General features: G+C 39.6%; 1 protein-coding gene across 4 annotated transcripts in view; it reads left to right on the top strand.

The window, feature by feature from the left end:
- The window catches only part of DIP2C (disco interacting protein 2 homolog C), a 368,942-nt gene that overhangs the window by 181,793 nt on the left and 163,859 nt on the right, over positions 1-23,290 (top strand). For all 4 annotated transcript variants that reach the window (XM_060097544.1, XM_060097543.1, XM_060097542.1 and 1 more), the window contains one exon: positions 3,048-3,158. In XM_060097544.1, the coding sequence (XP_059953527.1) occupies positions 3,048-3,158 (111 nt within the window). The remainder of the gene's footprint in view (positions 1-3,047; positions 3,159-23,290) is intronic.

Here is a 23,290-nt window from a genome sequence, read left to right as displayed (position 1 = left end):
CTCAGTGAAATGGCAGAAACTTATCTCATATGCCTATGTTAATAAATTAGTAAATATAAAGTGCTTGCACCAGTGCTGTAAAGCATCGGCTGTTCCTGTCAGTCCTGCCTAAAGATGGGAAACTGAGGCTCAGGGTCAGATCGTGATGGCAGCAGATGGGGCTCCAGCTCCAGAGCATGGCGGTGACCCCAGTGCATTTCCCCTCAATTTGTGTGGGATCTGAAGCTAGTGGTGCTTAATAGATGTTTGTCGGAGAAGAGATCCAGTCTTGATCTCTGTCTCATTTTTGCCTGAGGAGAATTTTTTATCCTCCTTGCATTGCGTGTTTCTGGACAGTTACCCCACCTTTCTTGGGACGCCTCACTTTGTGTCATAGACACACTGGTCATCTTGTGGCTTTCCTTTGAGCTAGTTTTCAATCGTGCCTGAATGTGAGACCTCAGCAGTGCTGAGTACTGTGTTGTAATTATGTGTTTCACTAATTATTTGTGATTAGCCTTACTAGGAGGGAGCCCGTCCCAGCAGCAGCATGTGGTCAGCTCCTCTTACTGTGGGTCATGGGCCCTGGGTTACTACCCCGGCCTCTCTTGTGGTACCAGGTCATTCTACTTTGGAGTTACATATGTGACTGAGGTACCTTTAAGCTACCTCAAATTTCATTTAGTGAGATCAGATAAAAACTAATGATTGAAATGTGCACACTTCTATTTTAGTCTCTTTTCATGTCCTATTGCTGGTGACCTGTTGAAGCTATTCTCCTTTTGTCTAATTTATTCATTTCTTTTTAAAACTTGGGTTGTAAACTCTATTTTTCAGCCTATGAGAGTAAATGTTCACAATGCTTGTATGCAGACTTAGCTTTCTGAGGACAGATGTGTAGGGACTGCAACAGGTGAGCACTAACCTATAACTCTGTATAGCTGGTGTGTAAGTGCTATGACTACACTTCCCAGAGGAAGTATATGACAACCTAGGGACCTGGAAGGGGTCAAGGTTGAAATTAATTCTAAAAAGCATATTTGAAAGAACTAGATGGGTAACTACTGAGATTGAAAGCTAAATGTGTGTGTGTGTGTGTATCAGGCACTGTTTAACCTCAGCAGCTCAAAGGTGTACATTTTAGCTCTGCTTCTTCCCAGAGCTGCACTACGATGTCAGTAAATGGATAAATTATAAATCCCCAGGACAAGAGAATGGGAGAAATAGTGATGTGTTTTTAAGCTGTATAAAGTAGATAATTAGAGGGACCTTATTTAGCCAAGGGGAGGAAGGCAGCAGATGAAGGTGCTGATGAAACCACAGCGGGGGGTGGGGGTAGGCATGGCATCTAGGGAACAGGCATTCCACATCCTCCCCGTTCTGCCAGAGATGTTTGCTCTCTGGAGAAAGGGAACTAAGAGCCTCTGGAGCTGGGGACACCTGGCAGTACTGCACCCAGAGGCCCTCAATCAGAGCGCATGTGCTGGAGAGTGAGAATAGCTCCAGCTAAACACTGAACACTGTGTTTAGTCACAGTACAGGAGACCAGTCCGTCTCTTCTTTGGGTAAATGGAACAGCCCAGGTAAAAGACCTACTGGAAGTAGATCTGGTGATGCCCCTGCCATAGGAAGAAATGCTTGCTTGCACCTCCTTCAGTGGGATTAAAGAAAAAGTTATAAAAGTTGACACAGGAGGAAAGAAAAAAAATAAACAGATTTTACATAAAGATTATAGTATCAGAATGACATTTAATAATTTAACTTCTTGACAGTAATTGACAGGAAAGGCAATGAATATAAATACTTTTCAAATAAATATATTTATACAAATAAATTAAAAAATTTTAAATTTACGAATAATTTTGCTTAGAATTCTAAGGTTCAATATGAATGTAAATACCAGGTAACTACTGTTTTCATTATGAGACTTAATAGTAGTCTTTGATTTCATAAATTCTGTGCATCTGTTTGATAAAAATACAAAGTAATTTTTTAAAAGATAGATTTGAGACAATAGCTGGAGGAGACTTGGAGCTGTGAACAGTTCAGTGACAAGGACTGTTAATTAGCAATGTTAATAGGCTTGCTAGATGAAAAACCATGGAACCTAACCCAGGCCTGCAGTGCAGGTGTCTTTTGTACAGTTCTAACATAACAAACGTAATATGTAGGGCCCACAAACATTCCATTAAAAAGTGAGGTTCAAAAATCACCAGCATAAGAGGGATATTAAATCTCAGGGATGAACAGCTAACTCTCATGGAGCCATCACAGAAGACCAGGGACCAGACAGTTTTTTGCTAAAATTGCTCTTTCTGGTTTACTTTCTATTGAGCATTACTAACCCTTTTCTGAAGAAGCAACAATTAATCTTTATACTCAGGGCTCAGAATTACTTTATTTCTGAACTGTAGTGATTACATCTTTCCCGTAGTACCTAGATTTATCTAAATTGTGCCTCTGACTACTCTAGTTCTGAATAGGTATCAAGATTGTTAAAGTTAGGTCAGCTTTTGGCCAGTATCATTGAATCATTTTTATCTGACCATGTAAACAGTTTTGGTAATTCTTCAAAGCCATATTGAAATACAACTTGTTCAGTTGTTTAGCATCAAATAGAGTCAGATTGCAGAGAGTTTGAAATTTTGAATGAACAAAGATGAAAGTTTATGCTCCATCCTGGTTACCTGGATTATATTATTAAATATCCTTTAAGACTTATTTGCAGTTGCTTTTAATGATAAATGTAATTTAAAGAATTATTGCTTGTAGCTTACTCTACATCACGGCACATGACATAACAGGCATTTGTGATGTGAAGGAGCCTGTTTCTAAAGGCTGTAGTGTTGGGGCTCTGAGTCATGCCCTATCCCGGATACTTCTTCCTTTCCTGTTCATTGTCCAGGATGTCCCAGCCCTCCATGCCCACTCCCCTGTGTGCTTCAGCTTGGCTGTGGGAAAGCAGAGAGTCAGAGATTTATTCTACCAGATGATTTGTTTTGCAAAGTAAGTTAACTCCAGCTGCCAGTAAACCTCTCCTTACTTTGCCGTTTTCTTCATTAACCCAGGAGTGGATCAAGCTTTGCCTCCAGAGCGCCGGGCTCCAGTTACTCCTTCCTCTGCCTCTCGCTATCACCGCCGAAGGTCCTCAGGGTCACGAGATGAGCGCTATCGGTCGGGTAAGGCACCAGGTGTGGGGTCTGTAATATGGGTGATGGTGAAATGAACTAGTGGGCACATGTCTGCAGAAGCTGTGTGAGTACGAGGCAGTGAGTTTGGATGTCCTTGTGGTTGGTCATGTGGCCCACAGATGACACTTTATCTCAGACACAAATATACCCTCTAGGGTATACATTAAAATTCAGTTAATAGTAATTCTTTATGTTTTTAAGATAGATTCCATTATTTAGAATTTCACAAGAACTTAAAAAGTAACCTCTCATAAGCCAAATTTTGCTTATTTTTTTTAGGTGTTACTGTTTAAAAGTTTGGTTTTACTTTTCATAATCTTGGTTGCTAGTATTTTTTCCTTCTCTTTTAACCTCAGTGATTTCTGTTTTTCAAGTACAATTTTCAAAAAAGTAATAAAATTCTTAATAATTTGTATGTTCTCTGTTTATTATTTCCTTTGTGTTTTATGATGTTGTGTATAAGAATGCTATCTTCATTATTCCGTTTTATTGCAGTCATCACCTGGGCTTGACTGGCTTAAATTTCTTTCATTAATTGAGCATCAGGAAACTTGTATTGTGATTAATGTTTTACTTTTTGAAAAAAGTTTTTTTTCCCCCAACATCTGGATTAAAGTTGCTTTTTCCTGCTTCCCTAATTTTTTAAAAGAAAATTATCAGTAAGTGTTGTTGCTGGGACACCAGTTCAGGGTACATGTGGATTGCTCATGATGACAACCCAAATTATAACATTTATATATACCACTTTATATTTTGCACAGTACTTGCAAAGGCATTATCTCACTTGGTTTTTATAACAGAAAGGTGAAGTACTTATGACTGTTTCATGTTGCAGAAGAGGAAGCTGAGACTGCAAGAGGAGAAGTAGCTCAGCCAGTTCATACCAAGGTGGGTGGGTCAACCCTGTGAGCCTCTCAGCGTTGTGAATTTTTCCATTAATGGGGGCTTGCAAGATAAACCACCACCCTTCCCACTAAGGAGCTGTGTGCCTGACTGCCTGGCCCTGCTCTCCTTTCTGGAAGGGAAGAAGGAGTAAGACAGATTTTATGGCATCAGAAATCTTCATCTGCGGAAGCAAGAAGAATGGTCTTGAGAAACTAGGAAGAAGCCCAGTGCAGCTTCACTGCTGGTCCTGACTTCTTGGCCCCCTCAGGCCTGGTGCCTGGGACAGTATGTGGGGGTGGAGTGAGGGCAGGAGTTTGTTCCCAAATCCACCTTCTTTTTTTCACAGGTATTTTAACTCCTAGCACATACCAAGAGCACATTGTACTCATTCGGGCATCTCAAAGGCCCCTTTCAAATAATTAGGAGGGTAGCACACACATACGTGCTGTCGACTTGCTATGGAATGTTTCCATTTTTTCCTTTGTCTTGAGTGTGTTGTTCATTTTATATATCACACACACGTAGACACACACAGGTAGATACACATACATAGTCACACATACAGGAGACATACAGGTAGATAGCCACATGTAGACATACACAAAGATATATATGTAGACGTGCACTTAGACACACGGGTAAACACATGTTTACCATCATCCGTATCTTCATTTCTCAGAGAAACTAGTCAAGTTCTTATTTCCATTTTATAGATGAGAAAATTGAAGTTCAGTGATTGTTAATGATAACTAACTCACCAAATTAGGATGCAAATCTAGCTTTGTCTGACCCTGTAATCTAACTTCTTACCAGATAGAAGATTATATCTCCGGTCCATTTCTAACCTGTATTTTTTGTGTTAATTTTTTTAATTTAGATGGAAATTAAATCATAGTACAATCTATGTCCTACATTATATGTCTTTCCTAATGATGAAGGTGGAGGATTATATACCGTAAAAACTTTATATGGCCTTTGATAAGGTATATTGTCTTGTTCAAATCCTCCTAGTTATTTTGGGAAATCAGTAGGACAGGTGGTGGTGGTGTCACTGTTTTTCTTTTCAAGTAAAAGTCTGAGAGAGGTGAACACAGTACAGTAGGAGGTGGTGATCTCTGGGCCTCAGGTGCATCTCCACTCACCTGTGCACACTACCACCCCTCTTTGTGGGCAGAGGGGAAGACTCGATGGAGGGTGGTGCTAAGGAGGAGAATGGAGGGCGACGTCAGGGGATTGATTGTCACCAGTCCATAGGGTCATGGCCAGCACAGCCCTCTGCAGAGGAAACCAGACTCCATCCTGTCCAGCCCCTACCTCAGGCTTTAACTTTAAATCACTTAGTTCTCGTGAGCATCATCGTGAGTCAGGGTAAGCTCCAGTTTGCGTTAGTCCTTCCCAATTAGAACTCCAGACTTGGAACTCTCCCCACTTTGGAGGAAGCTGCAGAGAATTCCAGCAGCTCCTGTCCCTGCGACTTCGTTTCCTATGGGCGTCTCTCCAGGCACCCTCGTCCCACTTCCTCTACTTCTTTCTGGTTCCCTTCACTTGGTTGCCCTCAGAGGCTGTCTTCAACATAACGGCGCCCTGATTCTAAACGCATGTTAGCTGGCAACACTCCTCTGCTCAAAAATTCTAGCAACTCCTGTTGCTCTCAGAGTAAGTCATGTGGCAACAGTGACCCACCATGTGCATGGTCTGGCCTCCTGTCACTCCATACTCTCGTCTTGCACGTCGCCCTCCTCTGCAGCCACACTGGTTCCCTGAGTGTTCCCTGTTTTTGTGAGGCATTCTCTGACCACCCAATTAAAATGGTAAAGCACCATGCCATCTCATAGGCAGTCCCTTCCCTTTCCATCCTGATTTGTTTGCATCCACTGCATCTGTTACCCCTGGCATGCTCTCAGTCATCTGTCTGTCCATCTACCTATCTGTCAGTCATCTCACTATCTATCTGTATCTGTAATCTATCATCTGCCTTCCTACCTGCCTATATCAGTCATCTATCTAGTTAGCTGTCTATTGATCATCTGTCTACCAACTTGTCTATCAGTCAACCATCTTAGCTATCTATCATCTACCAATAATCTGTCTATCTGTAAACACCATCTATTTATCTACGTACCATCTGTCATCCGTCTACCCACATCTCTCTCCATCTGTCAGTCAGCTCTCTACCTACCATAAGAATGTAAGGTCCACCAGGGCAAGGATCTTTGCTTTGTTCATTTGTGTATGCCAGGCACCTAAAATATTGCCTAGTTAATGGTTTTTGAAGGAAAGAAGGGTGATGAAGGGAGAAGAGCACATTTGGGGAAAAGCAAGAAATTAGGTAGGAGGGGCCAGATTTTAAGGTATTTTGTATATGTGCTCAAGCATTGGACTTTATCCTGAAGATGCTAGGGTACCATTTGAAGATTTTAGGCAAAGTCATGTTTGGAGTAGTTGTGGGGTTTGAAGAGTACTTTGGTGGCCTTGTGGAGTATGGATTAGAAGTGGAGTATTTGGAAAGACCCTGAATACCTGAGATATTTGTTTAGATCAGTCAGTGCCAGTGAGACTTGAGATGTCTTTAGAAGATAGTAGCTTGAGGACGTGAAGGCTGAGTTAAGGCAGGGGTGTGTGAGAGAGGGGATTGGGGGTGACCCCAAGATGTCTGGGTTGTACAGTTGTATAGATGATGGTCTCTGGGTCTGCCTTTAGAGAATTAAGTTTTTCATTCGTAGGTTAAAGATGGTGGAATTCGCTTCAGCTATTCACTTACTAAGTAGAGAATACATGAAAAATTGTGCAGACATCCCTTGAAGTGTCATGTAAGATGTGAAAAATATTATGCCATATATACTGTTATAATTTTTTTTAATTTACACTCCTCTCAATTTTGGATAAATACTGACTGCTTAATTTACATAAGGAGCAAACATACCCAGAGGATCTTTCCATATGCTTTTGAAAGCTCAGTTGGGTTCTCGTTTACTATAACTGACACACAGCCCCACCCCTCGTATAGGATGTCATCCGCCCTAAAGGAAAGCTAAGGAGGGCCTTTGGGTCATTCCCAGGGCTCATTTGGTAGTCTCATTTGCCAAGTTGTTATCTGCTATTTCCTGTTTTTAAATACTCTAGTCAGTTTTCTTAATTGAGACATTTCACTGATGTACTATATGTTACTTTCTCTTGGAGTTTATGCTCATATATTTTTTAAACTGTGGTTATGAAATCTTAAAAGCTTGTTTTGGTCTGTTGCCAGTGTCCATGTTTCAGGATTTTCTGGTTTATTTTCTCCTGAGCCAGCACAGAAGATTTAAGACATTTAAGAGAAAAAGTTTTGTGACTTTCAGGAGATTTTGCTTTCTAAAATTCTTTGACCACTTAATTTGCAGTGGAGTTACTTTGGTTGCTTCAGTGACCAAATATATCAGCCAAGAAGTAATTCTATTATCTTTTAGACAATTGACCTAATTAACAGTCGATCTAGTCAGCCATATAGCCACAGATTTAATCTCTCTTGGCTATATGTTTTCATTTCATTTCTAAACCCATGACCTTACACGGTAAGGAACTCCTACTACAATTCTTTAGAATAGTGTGCACCTCTCTTCTTTTTAAATAATTTTCTTTGGAAACTAAAATTTGATTTGGAAAGTGAATGAATAGGCATTTACTGAATACCTAGAAAATGTCAAACTCTATATTGGATACTTTATTACTTTCACTTGACAAAGTCTAATTTGAGCTTTAAAAGATTCTAGCTGGTTTTTTTTAACACCTTTTTCCCTCAACCAAAAACCCTGGAAAAGAAAAGCTTGAGACTTGAGTTGTTTGTATTCCAACCAAGACTGATTATGACAAGGAAGAATATATTAAAACTAAAATATAGCATATGATTTCCTAATATGTTTTAAATGATTGTTTTGTCTATTTATGGGCTTAGGAACAGTTTGAAAAAAACCACATCTCATAATTTGTGTGCAGACATGGACAAGAGCAGCTGCCTTCTCTGAGTGCTGAGGTGTCCTGATCCACCCTTGTGCTCATTCCTGGTAGAATGTCATGGAGCCCTGTCTTCCTCTAGGACGAGGAGCTGAAACAGAATCCAGGGACCCTTGGGGGATTCAAGACCCTTTTAGGGATGTCTGTGAGGTCAAACCCTTTTCAGAATAACACTAACACATTACTTGCCTTTTTCATTCTCACTGTTTTCATGAATGTACGATGGATTTTTCCAGAGGCTCCCTGACATGTGGTGATGTCATCATTCTGACCGCCACTGGAATCTGTGATTGTGAAGTCTTGTGTTTTAAAAAGTTTTTCCATTTCCTTTCTAATGTAGTAAATATCAAAGTATTAATCCCATAAGTAAAACTTTTAAAGGTTTGCAGCAGTTTTTGAGTTTAAAGTGTTGAACCATTACTACGAGACTTGTAAAAATGGCTTTTTTTTTTTTTGCGGCACGTGGGCCTCTCACTGTTGTGGCCTCTCCCGTTGCGGAGCACAGGCTCAGCAGCCATGGTTCACGGGCCCAGCCACTCCGCAGCATGTGGGATCTTCCTGGACCGGGGCACGAACCCTTGTCCCCTGCGTCGGCAGGCAGACTCTCAACCACTGCGCCACCAGGGAAGCCCCAAAAATGGAATTTTTTAAATAGAAAATTGAGAGATAGTGTGAACTAGAAACTTCATCTTCTGAACCCATCCTTGAGACTGATTTTATTCTGATGACGAAGTCTGATTCATAGCAATGATCAGTTTCCGGGACTAAGGACTTTATCCTAGTATTCATTCATTCACAAACATGCAAATAGTTTTGTGTACTGAGCATTCTGCTGCGGACTAAACGTGAGGCAAAAATACAGAAAACATGTTTGCTTCCAGAGTTTATTTACCCTATAGTGAGTTCTTCCTTGGCGCTGAAGTTTAATTTTCTAGATTGAGAAGTTTTCTCTTTCTCTAGTAAACTTGACAAGATTTACTGATTTTAATGTGGTTCCTAGTTCTGTGATGACCTGTGTTCTCTCTGAACAACTAAATGTTTCATTAGTTAATTTATTTTAGTAAAGATCAGGAAGTAACATTTTCTTACTTAAATTAGAGTAAAAGAGAAGACTTAAATCAGACTGCATACTAAACTAAATATTCCCAGTGAGGGACAGGCTCTGTCTCTGCAGAGCTGCACCACCCAGCATGGTGGTCAGTATCCACAAGGGACCTTTTAAATTTAAATTAATAAAATTAAATAAAATTTAAATTTCTGTTTTTGTGCTTTACCAGCCACATTTTAAGGCATGTGGCTACTATACTGGGAAGTGCAGATATGGAAAATCATCACCACAGCAGAAAGTTCTCTTTCATAATGCTGTACTATGCCCAAGGTTGTGTAAGAATGGAGAAGGCAGAAAATGCAGCTGAAGAGAGTTTTTTTTTTTTTTAACGTCTTTATTGGAGTATAATTGCTTTACAATGGTGTGTTAGTTTCTGCTTTATAACAAAGTGAATTAGCTATACATATACATATATCCCCATATCTCCTCCCTCTCACGTCTCCCTCCCACCCTCCCTATCCCACCCCTCTAGGTGGTCACAAAGCACTGAGCTGATCTCCCTGTGCTATGCGGCTGCTTCCCACTAGCTATCTGTTTCACATTTGGTAGTGTATATATGTCCATGCCACTCTTTCACTTCGGCCCAACTTACCCTTCCCCCCTGCCCCATGTCCTCAAGTCCATTGTCTACATCTGTGTCTCTATTCCTGTCCTGCCCCTAGGTTCTTCAGAACCATTTTTATTTTTTATTCTTTTTTAGATTCCATATACATGTCTTAGCATACAGTATTTGGTTTTCTCTTTCTGTCTTACTTCACTCTGTATGACAGACTCTAGGTCCATTCCCCTCACTACAAATAACTCAATTTCGTTTCTTTTTATGGCTGAGTAATATTCCATTGTATATATGTGCCACATCTTCTTTATCCATTCATCTGTCGATGGACACTTAAGATGCTTCCACGTCCTGGCTATTGTAAATAGAGCTGCAGTGAAGATTGGGGTACATGACTCTTTTTGAATTACGGTTTTCTCAGGGTATATGCCCAGTAGTGGGATTGCTGGGTCGTATGGTAGTTCTATTTTTAGTTTTCTAAGGAACCTCCATACTGTTCTCCATAGTGGCTGTATCAATTTACATTCCCACCAACAGTGCAAGAGGGTTCCCTTTTCTCCACACCCTCTCCAGCATTTATTGTTTGTAGATTTTTTGATGATGGCCATTCTGACCAGTATGAGGTGATACCTCATTGTAGTTTTGATTTGCATTTATCTAATAATTAGTGATGTTGAGCATCCTTTCATGTGTTTGTTGGCAATGTGTATATCTTCTTTGGAGAAATGTCTATTTAGGTCTTCTGCCAATTTTTGGATTGGATTGTTTGTTTTTTTGATATTGAGCTGCATGAGTTGATTGTATGTTTTGGAGATTAATCCTTTGTCAGTTGCTTCGTTTGCAAATATTTTCTCCCATTCTGAGGGCTGTCTTTTCGTCTTGTTTATGGTTTCCTTTGCTGTGCAAAAGCTTTTAAGTTTCATTAGGTCCCATTTGTTTATTTTTGTTTTTATTTCCATTTCTCTAGGAGGTGAGTCAGAAAGGATCTTGCTGTGATTTATGTCAAAGAGTGTTCTGCCTATGTTTTCCTCTAAGAGTTTTATAGTGTCTGGCCTTACATTTAGGTCTTTAATCCATTTTGAGTTTATTTTTGTGTATGGTGTTAAGGAGTGTTCTAATTTCATTCTTTTACATGTAGCTGTCCAGTTTTCCCAGCACCACTTATGAAGAGGCTGTCTTTTCTCCATTGTATATTCTTGCCTTCTTTATCAAAGATAAGGTGACCATATGTGCGTGGGTTTATCTCTGGGCTTTCTATCCTGTTCCATTGATCTATATTTCTGTTTTTGTGCCAGTACCATACTATCTTGATTACTGTAGCTTTGTAGTATAGCAGCTGAAGACAGTTCTTAAAGGCCTGTTCGTCCAAAACTAATCAAGCTTGATAGCTTTGCCTAGTCATTTAAACAGAAAATGACACAGTCAGGTTTGCATTTTAGAAATATCAGTGTAGCAGGAATGTATAGCTAGTTGGGTTGGGATGGATTCCTGGTTGAAGCAGGGGCATGTTAAGAGGATGTTGTATTTCAGGTAAAAAAAAAAAGTGAATCAATTTATGGGATGTACCAAAAGTGTACTTAGAAAGAAATTGATATAATAGTTACAAAATTAAAACTACTTATATTAGGTAAGCAGAGATCCTAGAAATTGAAGAAATAAGGATTTAACTTTATAAGTTAGAAAAGGAAAACTGAATGAGTTCACAAAAAGAAGAAATGAGAAAACAATGAAGAGAATAAAACGGAATAGAGGATATAGACTTGGTTTCCACCCTGGCCTGTAGTAGAAGCACAGAGTCATCATATACATCCTCACAAGAAAAAGCTTTACAAATGGAAAATCAGCAACCCTTCTTTGAACCATCAAAGATCTGAGGTCACTGGGCAAACTGCTGCCCCAGAATTGGGGATGGATAATGGAAACTTTGAGAGAAAGGCTAAAGACAGTGCTAGAAATCAAAAACACTGTAGCAGAAATGAAGAATGAACTGATTGATAGACTGAAGGTGGAGAAGTCAGAAACTGAGACCTACATAAAGAAAGGAAGAATGTTGGAGAAGGAATAGATGATAAAATAAAATCTTTTGGTTTTTGTATTCTTAACTGATATTACAGATAAACATTTGTTCAAAGTAATAATAGAAACAATGTATTCAGTGATTATAGCCTGTGGATTAGTGAATGAATGACAGCAGTGTTACAGGCAGGAGGAATTGGGAATACTCTGTTATAAGGTATTCATAGTACCCTTGAGGTGGTATAGTGTTATTTGAAAGTGGACTTGGATTAATTATGAATGTATATTGTGAATTTAAGGACAACCACTAAGAACAGTTTAAAAATCAAATATAATTGATATGCCAAGAGAGAAGAAAAAGTGGGATTCTATAAAATGCTCAATTAAAACTAGAAAAGACAGAAAAAGAGTGGAAGACAAAGAAACAAAGAACAAATGCAACAAACAGAAAACAGTAACAAACATGGGTAAATAGTAATCCAAATATATCAATAATCACTTTGAATGTAAGTGGTCTAAGTGCACCAATGAAAAGATGGAGACTGTCAGTGGGTAGAAAGCATAGCCCACTATATGTTGTCTACAGGAAACCCCCTTTAAATATAAAGACATGGATGGAGACAGATACGCAGTACTAACACTAATCTAAAACCATGAGTAGCTATATTAATTTCATGTGGTGCCAACTTCAGAACAAGGAAAGTTATCAGAGATAAAGAGGAACATTATGTAATGAAAAAAGGGTCCATTCTTTAAGAAGATACAACAACCCTTAATGTGTACATGCCCAACAACAAAACATCAAAACACGTGAGACAAGAACCAGTAAAACAGCAAGAATAAATGGACAAATCCACTGTTACAATGGGAGACTTTAACATCTCTGTCAGTAACTGACAGATCCAGCAAGGACATCAATCAACTGCATTTAACTGACAGTTATAGATTACTGCATCCAACAACAGCAGAATACACATTCTCAAGCTAAATACACCAAAATAGAACATATTAGGGGCCATAAAACACCTTGTAACAGTGAAAGCAGTAGGAATCAAACAAAGGATGCTCTCAGACCACAATGGAATTAAACTAGAAATCAGTAACAGAAAGGTAGCTGGAAAACCCCCACATACTTGGAGATTAAATAGCACACTTCTAAAAAACACATTGGTCAAAGAAGAAATATAAGCAAAATTTTAAAAATATCTTGAACTGAAAAGAAAATGAAAATACAGGGATCAAAATTTGTGGGATGTAGCAAAAGCAGTGCTTAGAGGCATATGTATAGCATTGAATGTGTATAGTAGAAAAGAAGAAGGATCTAAAAACAGTAATCTAAGCTTCAACCTTAGGAAACTAAGAAAAGGAGCAAAGTTAATCCAAAGAAGAAGGAAATAAATAAAAGGAGAAATAATGAAATTGAAAATGAGAAATCAATAGAAAAAAATCAAGCCTAAATCTGGTTCTTTGCAAAGATCAATAAAATTGATAATCTTCTAGCCAAGTTAAGAAAAAAATAGAGAACACACAAATTACTAGTATCAGAAATGAAAAAGTGACCATCACTATTTATCCCATAGACAATAAAAGGATAATAAGGGAGTATTACAAACAGCTCTGTGCCTACAGATTTGAAAACCTAGATGAAAATGACCCATTCCTTGAAAGACACAATCAGCCAAAACTTACCCAAGAAGAAATAGGTGACCTGAATAGGCCTGTGTCTATTAAAAACACTGAAACAATGCTAACCTTCCAGAACACCAGGCCCAGATGGGTTCACTGGTGAACCTACCAAACATTTATGGAAGAAATTATACCTATTTTCTATATCCTCTTTCTGCAGATAAAAGCAGAGGGAATACTTCCTAATTCGTTCTATGTGGCAAGCATTAATCTAATACCAAAACTAAACAAAGACATTACAAGGAAGAAAATCTACAGACTAGTACCTCTCATGAACATAGATGCAAAATTCCTCAACAAAATATTAGCAAGTCAAATCCAGTAATGGATAGAAATAATTACACAACACATCCAAGTGGGATTTATTCCAGGTATGTAAGGCTGGTTTAACATTTGAAAATCAGTTAATGTAATCTATCATATCAACAGGCTAAAGAAAAAAAAAATGACCCTGTCAGTAGATGCAGGAAAAACATTTCACAAAATCCAATACCCATTTTTGACAAAAATTCTCAGCGAACTAGGAGTAGGGGAGAACATCCTCAATTTGATAAAGAACATCTATGAAAAAAACCTACAGTTAACATAATATTTAGTGGTGAGATTTCCCACTAAGATCAAGAACATGGCAAAAATGTCCCCTCTCATCATTACTTTTCAACATCATACTGAAAGTCTTGGCTAGTGCAATAGGACAAGTAAAGGAAATTAAAAGTATACATACTGGGGGTGATGTGATTGTCTATGTAGAAAATCCCAAAGAATCAAGAAAAAATCTGGAACTAATAAGTGATTATAGCAAGGTTGTGGAATATAAGGTTAATATTAAAAAAGCCACTTTCTAGGGACTTCCTTGGTGGCACAGTGGTTAAGAAACGTCCTGCCAATGCATGGGACATGAGTTTGATCCCTGGTCCAGGAAGATCCCCCATGCCGCAGAGCAAATAAGCCCGTGTGCCACAACTACTGAGCCTGCACTCTAGAGCCTGCGAGCCATAACTACTGAAGCCTGTGCGCCTAGATCCTGTGCTCCGCAACAAGAGAAGCCATGCAATGAGAAGCTCACACACAACAAAGGGCAGCCCCCGCTCACCGCAACTAGAGAAAGCCTGCACGCAACAACGAAGACCCAGTGCAGCCAAAAATAAATAAATTTATTTTTTTAAAAGCCACTTCCTTATATACCAGCAATAAACAATTGAAATTTGAAATTAAAAACACAAGGTCATTAAACTATAATTCAAAAGAATACATGCACCACCCCTATGTTCATAGCAGCACTATTTACAATAGCCGAGACATGGAAATAACCTAAATGTCCGTCAACAGATGAATGGATAAAGAACTATAACAAATGTACTACACTAATGCAAGATTTTAATAATAGGAGAAACTGTGTGTGTGTGCACACACGCGTGTGCACTCACGCCTTGCCTATGCGTGTAGGGGAGAGGGTATATGGATGGGAGCATGATGTACTTTCCACTCAGTTTTTCTGTAAACCTAAAATTGCCTTAAAAAATAAAGTCTGTTAGGGCTTCCCTGGTGGTTGAGAGTCAGCTTGCCGATGCAGGGAACACAGGTTCGTGCCCCGGTCCGGGAAGATCCCACATGCTGCAGAGCGGCTAGGCCCGTGAGCCATGGCTGCTGAGCCTGTGCGTCCGGAGCCTGTGCTCCGCAACGTGAGAGGCCACAACAGTGAGAGGCCTGCGTACCGCAAAAAAGTAAATAAATAAAGTCTGTTAATTAAAAAAAGAAATGAAGGGCAATGATAAAATTTAGAAGATCAACAAAGATGATTCTTAGAAAATACAAATAGCATTGAAAAACCTCCAGTGAGAATGATAAAGCAGAGAGAAAGCAGAAATAAATGATATAAGGAATTTAAAATGGGACATTACTACAGATACACAAGAAGAAAAAAGATAATTGGAATACAGTGAATAACCATATGACGATAAATTTGAAAACTTAATTAAATGGATAAATTCCTAGTTTAAAAACTTAAAAAATGGAAACCTTAAGTAATCCTATGACCAGTAAATAAATGGAAACAGTAGCTAAAAATCTCACAAAAAATATACCAGGCTCCGAAGGTTTTTATATTACATTACACCCAATGTTCAAGAAATGAACCAGTTTGATTCTAAACAAACAATTTCAAAGAATGGAAAGAGAAAAAAGCCTTTTCTGTTCATGTTCATTCTAGGACAGAGGCCTGTGTCAGTAACGGAAAAGGACAGTGATGAGAAAGGAAAGCTACAGGACATTATCTACAGAGAAACCCCCAACTAATCTATAGATTAATTACTAGAAATAATGAGGATTTAGCATAATGTCTGGATATAATATGAACAGACAAAAATTAATAATATTTCTATACACTGGCGACAAATGTAATTTAAATTTTTATGTACAGTAGCAATAAACTTTATGAGGAACCTGATGAAAAATCAAACAAAAGATGGGCCAGACTTCCATGGTAAAAATTGTGAAACTTTATATGAAAGACATTAATGCCAAAATGAATAGATACCCTGTGATAATGGATCCTGCAGAGATATCAGCTCTCTTAATTTATATTTAATTCTAATAAAAGTCCCCACAGGGTCCTCTGTGGGACTTAAACTGATTGTAGAATTTATGTGGAAGAGCCAAGGGCTGAGAACAGGCAAGATGCAATAGAGAACTGCATAGGCGCCGTGGGTGAATCTCAAAGCATCGTGCCGATAGAAAGAAGCCTGGCATAAGAGACTGATGTTACAATACATTTGTATGAAGTTCTAGAAAATGCATAATAGTAGCAACAGCTAGCACTCTGGTACTTAACTGTGGCCTCCTCCAAGATGCACAGTGAAACCTCAACAGCCATGATCCAAGCAGCAGTCAGCATTTATCCAGCACTTCCTTTGAACCAGACACTGCTCTAAAAGCTTTTTGTTTAACTCATGTAATTTGTCTATCACATGTTTCAAGAGTGTCTCACTAGCTCGTTTCATGGTGAAGAGTCATTGCCTTTGTTTTTCTAATTAACTTTTGGTGTGCTTCCTGTGTACTTAGTTTATAGCTGTTATAAAATTTTATCCCCCTTATTGTCCATTAAGGACAAAAGCATTAGTTAAAAGTGGTGGTTAAAAATGGGCTGAGTTTATGATGAAAAAAAAGTGAAGATAATTTATGCCTAGAGCAGAGCCTGGCACAGCAAAGGCATCAATCCGCATTCACTCAGTTGTTGAAGAGCGACATTCTTCATTCTTCATTGGAAACAGTTCTGAAGCCCAAAGACCCAGCAGGTGGAGTGGAGTGCAAGAGGTGGAGTGTCTGTGTAGCCTCGATGTAAAGAGAGAGAGGAAGAGCACTGGTTGAGGAAGTGCATGGGACCTGTGTACGTGTCCTGAGAGAGCCTCTGCATCTGACGTGACTCAGGAGGGCCAGGAACCAGTGAAAGGGTTTAAGGAACAAGCAAGGTCAGTTGCTGTGCAGATGAATCTCTGTCACACGTCCTTGTTGATTGGACAGGCTGAGTACCCACTGTTCTGCTAGGTCCTCTCTGCATGTCACTTCCTGCCCAGGCCTCTCCTGGCGGCCTGGGCCAGATGCCCATCTTCTGCACTCTCAGGTCCCACACTCTTCACACGTTGTATCCATCCCATCCTCCTGTCTGGTTGGTTTACTGGTCTCCATCCCCAAACAGCCTTCTGTGAGAGCAGGGACTAGGTATACAGTAGGTGCTCAGTGAATAATTGAACGCATGAGTGCAGTGGTCAGTACATGCCCCTCTGTACAGTCATGTACCTACATGTTTTTCCTGAGGCCTAAGAAATGGAGGGAATGGAACTGAAACAGCAAGTAGGTGGAACCAAATGGTGGCCCTCGCTCCACTTCTGACCAATGACAGTGCTCGCTGGAAACATGCTTTCTTACCTACCATTCCTTTTCTTGTCGCCTCCGCTCTGCTCACCTGTACACACTCCCTGCCCCTGTACTTTTTTTTAAATCAGTAGTTGCACTTTTATTACAAACAGTAACAAATTATTACTGAAAATAGTGTTTTCCCAAAAGATTGCATCAGTTAATCCTCTATCTATTTTATATAGGTTCTCTTTAACTTTTTTGTTCTCAGAATCTTGGCTTTTATTGTCAAGTACATGATAGTCAATTATTTTTTGTTATTATCTGTTTTATACATATTAGTGTATACATGTCAATCCCAATCTCCCAATTCATCCCACCACCACCACCCCCCACCACTTTCCACCCCTGGTATCCATACGTTTGTTCTCTACATCTGTGTCTCTATTTCTGCCTTGCATACCTGTTCACCTGTACCATTTTTCTAGATTCCACATATATGCGTTAATATACGATAATTTGTTTTTCTCTTTCTGACTTACTTCACTCTGTATGACAGTCTCTAGGTCCACCCAAGTCTCTACAAAGGACCCAGTTTTGTTCCTTTTTATGGCTGAGTAATATTCCATTGTATATATGTACCACATCTTGTTTATCCATTCGTCTGTTGATGGGCATTTAGGTTGCTTCCATGACCTGGCTATTGTAAATAGTGCTGCAGTGAACAATGGGCATGTGTCTTTTTGAATTATGGTTTACTCTGCCTATATTCCCAGTAGTAGGATTGCTGGGTTATATGGTAATTCTATTTGTAGTTTTTTAAGGAACTTCCATACTGTCCTCCATAGTGTCTCTATCAATTTACATTCCCACCAACAGTGCAAGAGGGTTCCCTTGCCTCCACACCCTCTCCAGCATTTGTTGTTTGTAGATTTTCTGAGGATGCCCATTCTGACCAGTTTGAGGTGATACCTCATTGTAGTTTTGATTTGCATTTCTCTAATAATTAGTGATGTTGAGCAGCTTTTCATGTGCCTCTTGGCCATCTGTATGTCTTCTTTGGAGAAATGTCTATTTAGGTCTTCTGCCCATTTTTGGATTGGGTTGTTTGTTTTTTTAATACTGAATTGCATGAGTTGTTTATATATTTTGGAGATTAATCCTTTGTCCGTTGATTCGTTTGCAAATATTTTCTCCCAGTCTGAGGGTTGTCTTTTTGTTGTGTTTATGGTTTCCTTTGCTGTGCAAAAACCTTTAAGTTTCATTAGGTCCCATTTGTTTATTTTTGTTTTTATTTCCATTACTCTAGGAGGTGGGTCAAAAAAGATCTTGCTGTGATTTACATCAAAGAGTGTTCTTCCTATGTTTTCCTTTAAGAGTTTTATAGTGTCCAGTCTTATATGTAGGTCTTTTATCCATTTTGAGTTTATTTTTGTGTATGGTGTTAGGGAGTGTTTTAATTTCATTCTTTTACATGTATCTGTCCAGTTTTCCCAGCACCACTTATTGAAGAGACTGTCTTTTCTCCATAGTATATCCTTGCCTCCTTTGTCATAGATTAGTTGGCCATAGATGTGTGGGTTTATCTCTGAGCTTTCTATCCTGTTCCATTAATGTGTATTTCTGTTTTTGTGCCAGTACCATATTGTCTTGATTACTGTAGCTTTGTATTATAGTCTGAAGTCAGGAAGTCTGATTCCTCCAGCTCTTTTTTTTCCCTCAAGATTGCTTTGGCTATTTGGGATCTTTTGTGTCTCCATACAGATTTTAAGATTTTTTTGTTCTAGTTCTGTAAACAATGCTATTGGTAATTTGATAGCACAACTATACTTCTATGTGCATATTTTGCTCAAAGAACAAAAACAGTACGACCACAGAAGAAACTCTGGTGGAATTGAGCCTGGACAGGCCCTGGTTGGTGGTGGGGCTGGGGAGTGGCAGTAGTCAGAATCCAAGAAGCTCAGTTTCTCCCACACTTGTTTCTTCTCTGTCTTCTCTCTCCAGCTTAGAGTCACGTTAATACTGGACACATCATGTTATGATCCGACTACAGTATAGTGTTCTCGGTACCGTGAGCCAGACTCTGCCCTGAGTCCTGTAATGAACTGACTTATGTAGTCCTTGTAGCCACCCCAGTGGGCAGGCACTCTCCTTGCTTCATTTTTTTGCACATGAGGAAATTGAGGCACAGATAGGTTAAGTAATGTGTCTGAAGTCTTGCAGAGGGACTGGGATGTGAACCCATGCAGTCTGGCTTGGATCGTGGTCTCAGTTGTTACACTATTGGAAACAAATAAGCTTCCTTACAGAAAACATTCTCTTCTGTTGATTCACTTTTGCCTTTCTTCGAGGTGGGAGGGGCATCCCCCCTCTGTCTACATACCTACTGTTAATTGTATCGATATAATGTGGACTCTGAGAGCAGCACGAGCAAAATGGGTCATGGCTTTTGACTTCAGGAGGGAGAAGTGAGGCAGGCAAGCATCAGTTTTTCTTAAGATTTAAACCCTGATGGAGAAAAGACAGCCTCTTCAATAAGTGGTGCTGGGAAAACTGGACAGGTACATGTAAAAGAATGAAATTAGAACACTCCCTAACACCATACACAAAAATAAACTCAAAATGGATTAAAGACCTAAATGTAGGGCCAGACACTATAAAACTCTTAGAGGAAAACAGGCAGAACAAACACTCTCTGACATACATCACAGCAAGATCCTTTTTGACCCACCTCCTAGAAAAATGGAAATAAAAACAAAAATAAACAAATGGGACCTAATGAAACTTAAAAGCTTTTGCACAGCAAAGGAAACCATAAACAAGATGAAAAGACAACCCTCAGACTGGGAGAAAATATTTGCAAACGAATCAACTGACAAAGGATTAATCTCCAAAACATACAATCAACTCATGCAGCTCAATATCAAAAAAACAAACAACCCCATCCCAAAATGGGCAGAAGACCTAAATAGACATTTCTCCAAAGAAGATATACACATTGCCAACAAACACATGAAAGGATGCTCAACATCACTAATCATTAGAGAAATGCAAATCAAAACTACAATGAGGTATCACCTCACACCAGTCAGAATGGCCATCATCAAAAAATCTACAAACAATAAATGCTGGAGAGAGTGTGGAGAAAAGGGAACCCTCTTGCCCTCTTGGTGGGAATGTAAATTGATACAGCCACTATGGAGAACAGTATGGAGGTTCCTTAAAAAACTAAAAATAGAACTACCATACGACCCAGCAATCCCACTACTGGGCATATACCCTGAGAAAACCATAATTCCAAAAGAGTCATGTACCACAATGTTCATTGCAGCTCTATTTACAATAGCCAGGACATGGAAGCAACCTAAGTGTCCATCGACAGATGAATGGATAAAGAAGATGTGGCACATATATACAATGGAATATTACTCAGCCATAAAAAGAAACGAAATTGAGTTATTTGTAGTGAGGGGGATGGACCTAGAGTCTGTCATACAGAGTGAAGTAAGTCAGAAAGAGTTAAATACCGTATGCTAACACATATATATGGAATCTAAAAAAGAAAAAAGAATGGTTCTGAAGAACCTAGGGGCAGGACAGGAATAAAGACGCAGACGTAGAGAATGGACTTGAGGACATGGGGAGGGGGAAGGGTAAGCTGGGACAAAGTGAGACAGTGGCATGGCCATATATACACTACCAAATGTAAAATACATAGCTAGTGGGAAGCAGCCACATAGCACAGGGAGATCAGCTCAGTGCTTTGTGACCACCTAGAGGGGTGGGATAGGGAGGGTGGGAGGGAGACGCAAAAGGGAGGAGATATGGGGATATATGTATATGTATAGCTGATTCACTTTGTTATAAAGCAGAAACTAACACACCACTGTAAAGCATTTATACTCCAGTAAAGATATTAAATAAATAAATAAATAAGATATAAACCCGTAGTTACACAGAGATACGCCCTTGCTCTGAGGCGGGTAAAGGTGTCTGGTTATTTATAATTTATTCTTCAAATATCCCACTGCTTACTGTGTTGCAGGATAGTAGTTTCTTACTGCGAAAATGGAAGTACAGTCTGTTTTAAAGAAACCAAAAGGAAAACAGAGCTTCTGTTCAGGATATTAAGAACTTATATCTGTTCAAAGACCCTGTTGAGACTGTTGACACAGGGGTCAAAAATATGGAAGTCTTGTGAAGAGTAAGAGCCTTCGACCGAGTGCGTGCCCTCTGGGGTTGACCTCTGAGCTGCAGACCTGAGGCTGCAGCTACGGGAGCCCTTGCTCAGAGGCGTCAGCATTTCGTGCCTGTCTTCCTTCCTTTTGTGCCGAGTATAATTCGTAGGTTTACCCCGTGGTCTGTGATGTGTGCCTGGCAAGAACACCATCGTTGTGGTGGTGTCACCTCCAGAAGTCAGGCTATCATTGCTGATTCCTTGGGCCTTTTCAGTTGATCAAACCCACTGTACCAAACCATTGCTTCAAAATATTAATAAAAGCAGCTGTCATTAATGAGTGCTGCTAGGTAACAGGTACCTAGTGGCTTGCTTTGTATATTTTAACTTACGTAATTCTCACAGCAACTCTATGATTTTTGTTTCCATTTTACAGATGATCAAAGTGAGGCCTAGAGGGATTTAAAATTTTATTCAGTATTTTACAGTTAGTAGGTGGCAGAACCAGCATTCTGATTCCAAAGCCTGGACTCTCACTTCAGTATTCTTGCGTTTTCCTAGAACTTTGGGCATATTTTATATTGCTGCATCCCTTGTAGCTTCCTGCCAGTAAGACAGAATTTCAGCTTGTGAAATTAACTGGAAATATAAACTTTGCAAGTTTCTTTCCGGAACAGTAGACGGAAAAGTTGTCAGAAGTCAGAAAGTAGGGTCAGGTCCATCTTTCAAGCCAAGAGAGGAGAATGAGTGGATTTACAAACTTATTATCCGTAGTGCTTAGTTTAGGAAGAGGTATTTGCAGAACATAGAGATACACAAGGAATGGCTGCATGATGCTTATGCTGTGGTATTAGGCTTTTAATAAGCTCTTCTAAGGAGGTAATATTTTCTGTTTCTGCAGCACTGTATGACATAGTAAGTGGTTTATTACCATTTTCACTATTTTTGAAACTCTGCTGAAGAGTACATGTTATTAGCATGTCAATTTGTCTAACACTATAAATGTAAGTACCCCCAAAATTCTTTACTAGCCAGAGTGATCTGTTTATTCCATGCTACGTGAAGCTGACCGTAAATATCTCCTTTCTCTGAATAGACGGATACTTTGAGAATGTTTGAATGAAAGACCTAGGCTGAATAAGCTGTGAATGCTGCCGCAGAGGAAGGAAGGGCAGATGAGAGGATTTTACTTAGTTTTGCTTCCTGTTTTCAAACGTAGTATAATCAATTTATCGCTTCTCAGACCTGAATCCACCTTCATGGCCTTCTCAGGGAAGAATGGATCTAGGCCCTTGCATTGTCTTTGTCAGCTGACTTGATGTGCAGCTGTCAGCAGAGGAGGTGGAGGCCTTTCAGCAGGAGTGGTTCTTGGTTCTTGCATGTTGCTGGCTTCTGTGGCCCCTTCACTGTGCACCAGCCAGCAGTTCACCCAGCATGCCCTGTACAGCTCTGTAGGGATAACTCTGTGATACACCCCTGCCCTGGAGGGCGGAGGTCACATTTGGTTTCCGGGCAGCACGGTGCCTTTCATTATGCTATGAAAGCTTTCAAATCTCTGCCTTTTTTCCTACACCCTTGCCATGTTTGCCCTGCCTAATTCAGTGCTTCTTGATCAGACTGGCTTCTTTCCTCTGTGCTTTGGTAACATCAATGCCACCGTGGAATCCCAAACTAAAATCATGTTCTGTGTCCATGGACTTGCAGTCTGCCACTTCCCAGCCCCTTCGTGGGAAGTGTGGGATGTCTTTGACCACTTTTTGGTACTTGTCTCCGTTGACGTTAGAAATACTAGAAAATAGCAGTTCCCTTTCCTGTAAAACTAAATGTACAGCTCTTGAGGCATATTGTTT

The sequence above is a fragment of the Mesoplodon densirostris genome, chromosome 4 (assembly GCF_025265405.1).
Source record: "Mesoplodon densirostris isolate mMesDen1 chromosome 4, mMesDen1 primary haplotype, whole genome shotgun sequence".
NCBI classification, from domain to species: domain Eukaryota; kingdom Metazoa; phylum Chordata; class Mammalia; order Artiodactyla; family Ziphiidae; genus Mesoplodon; species Mesoplodon densirostris.
The sequence above is the reverse complement of the archived record's forward strand: the minus strand, read 5'-3'. Positions and strand labels throughout refer to the sequence as shown.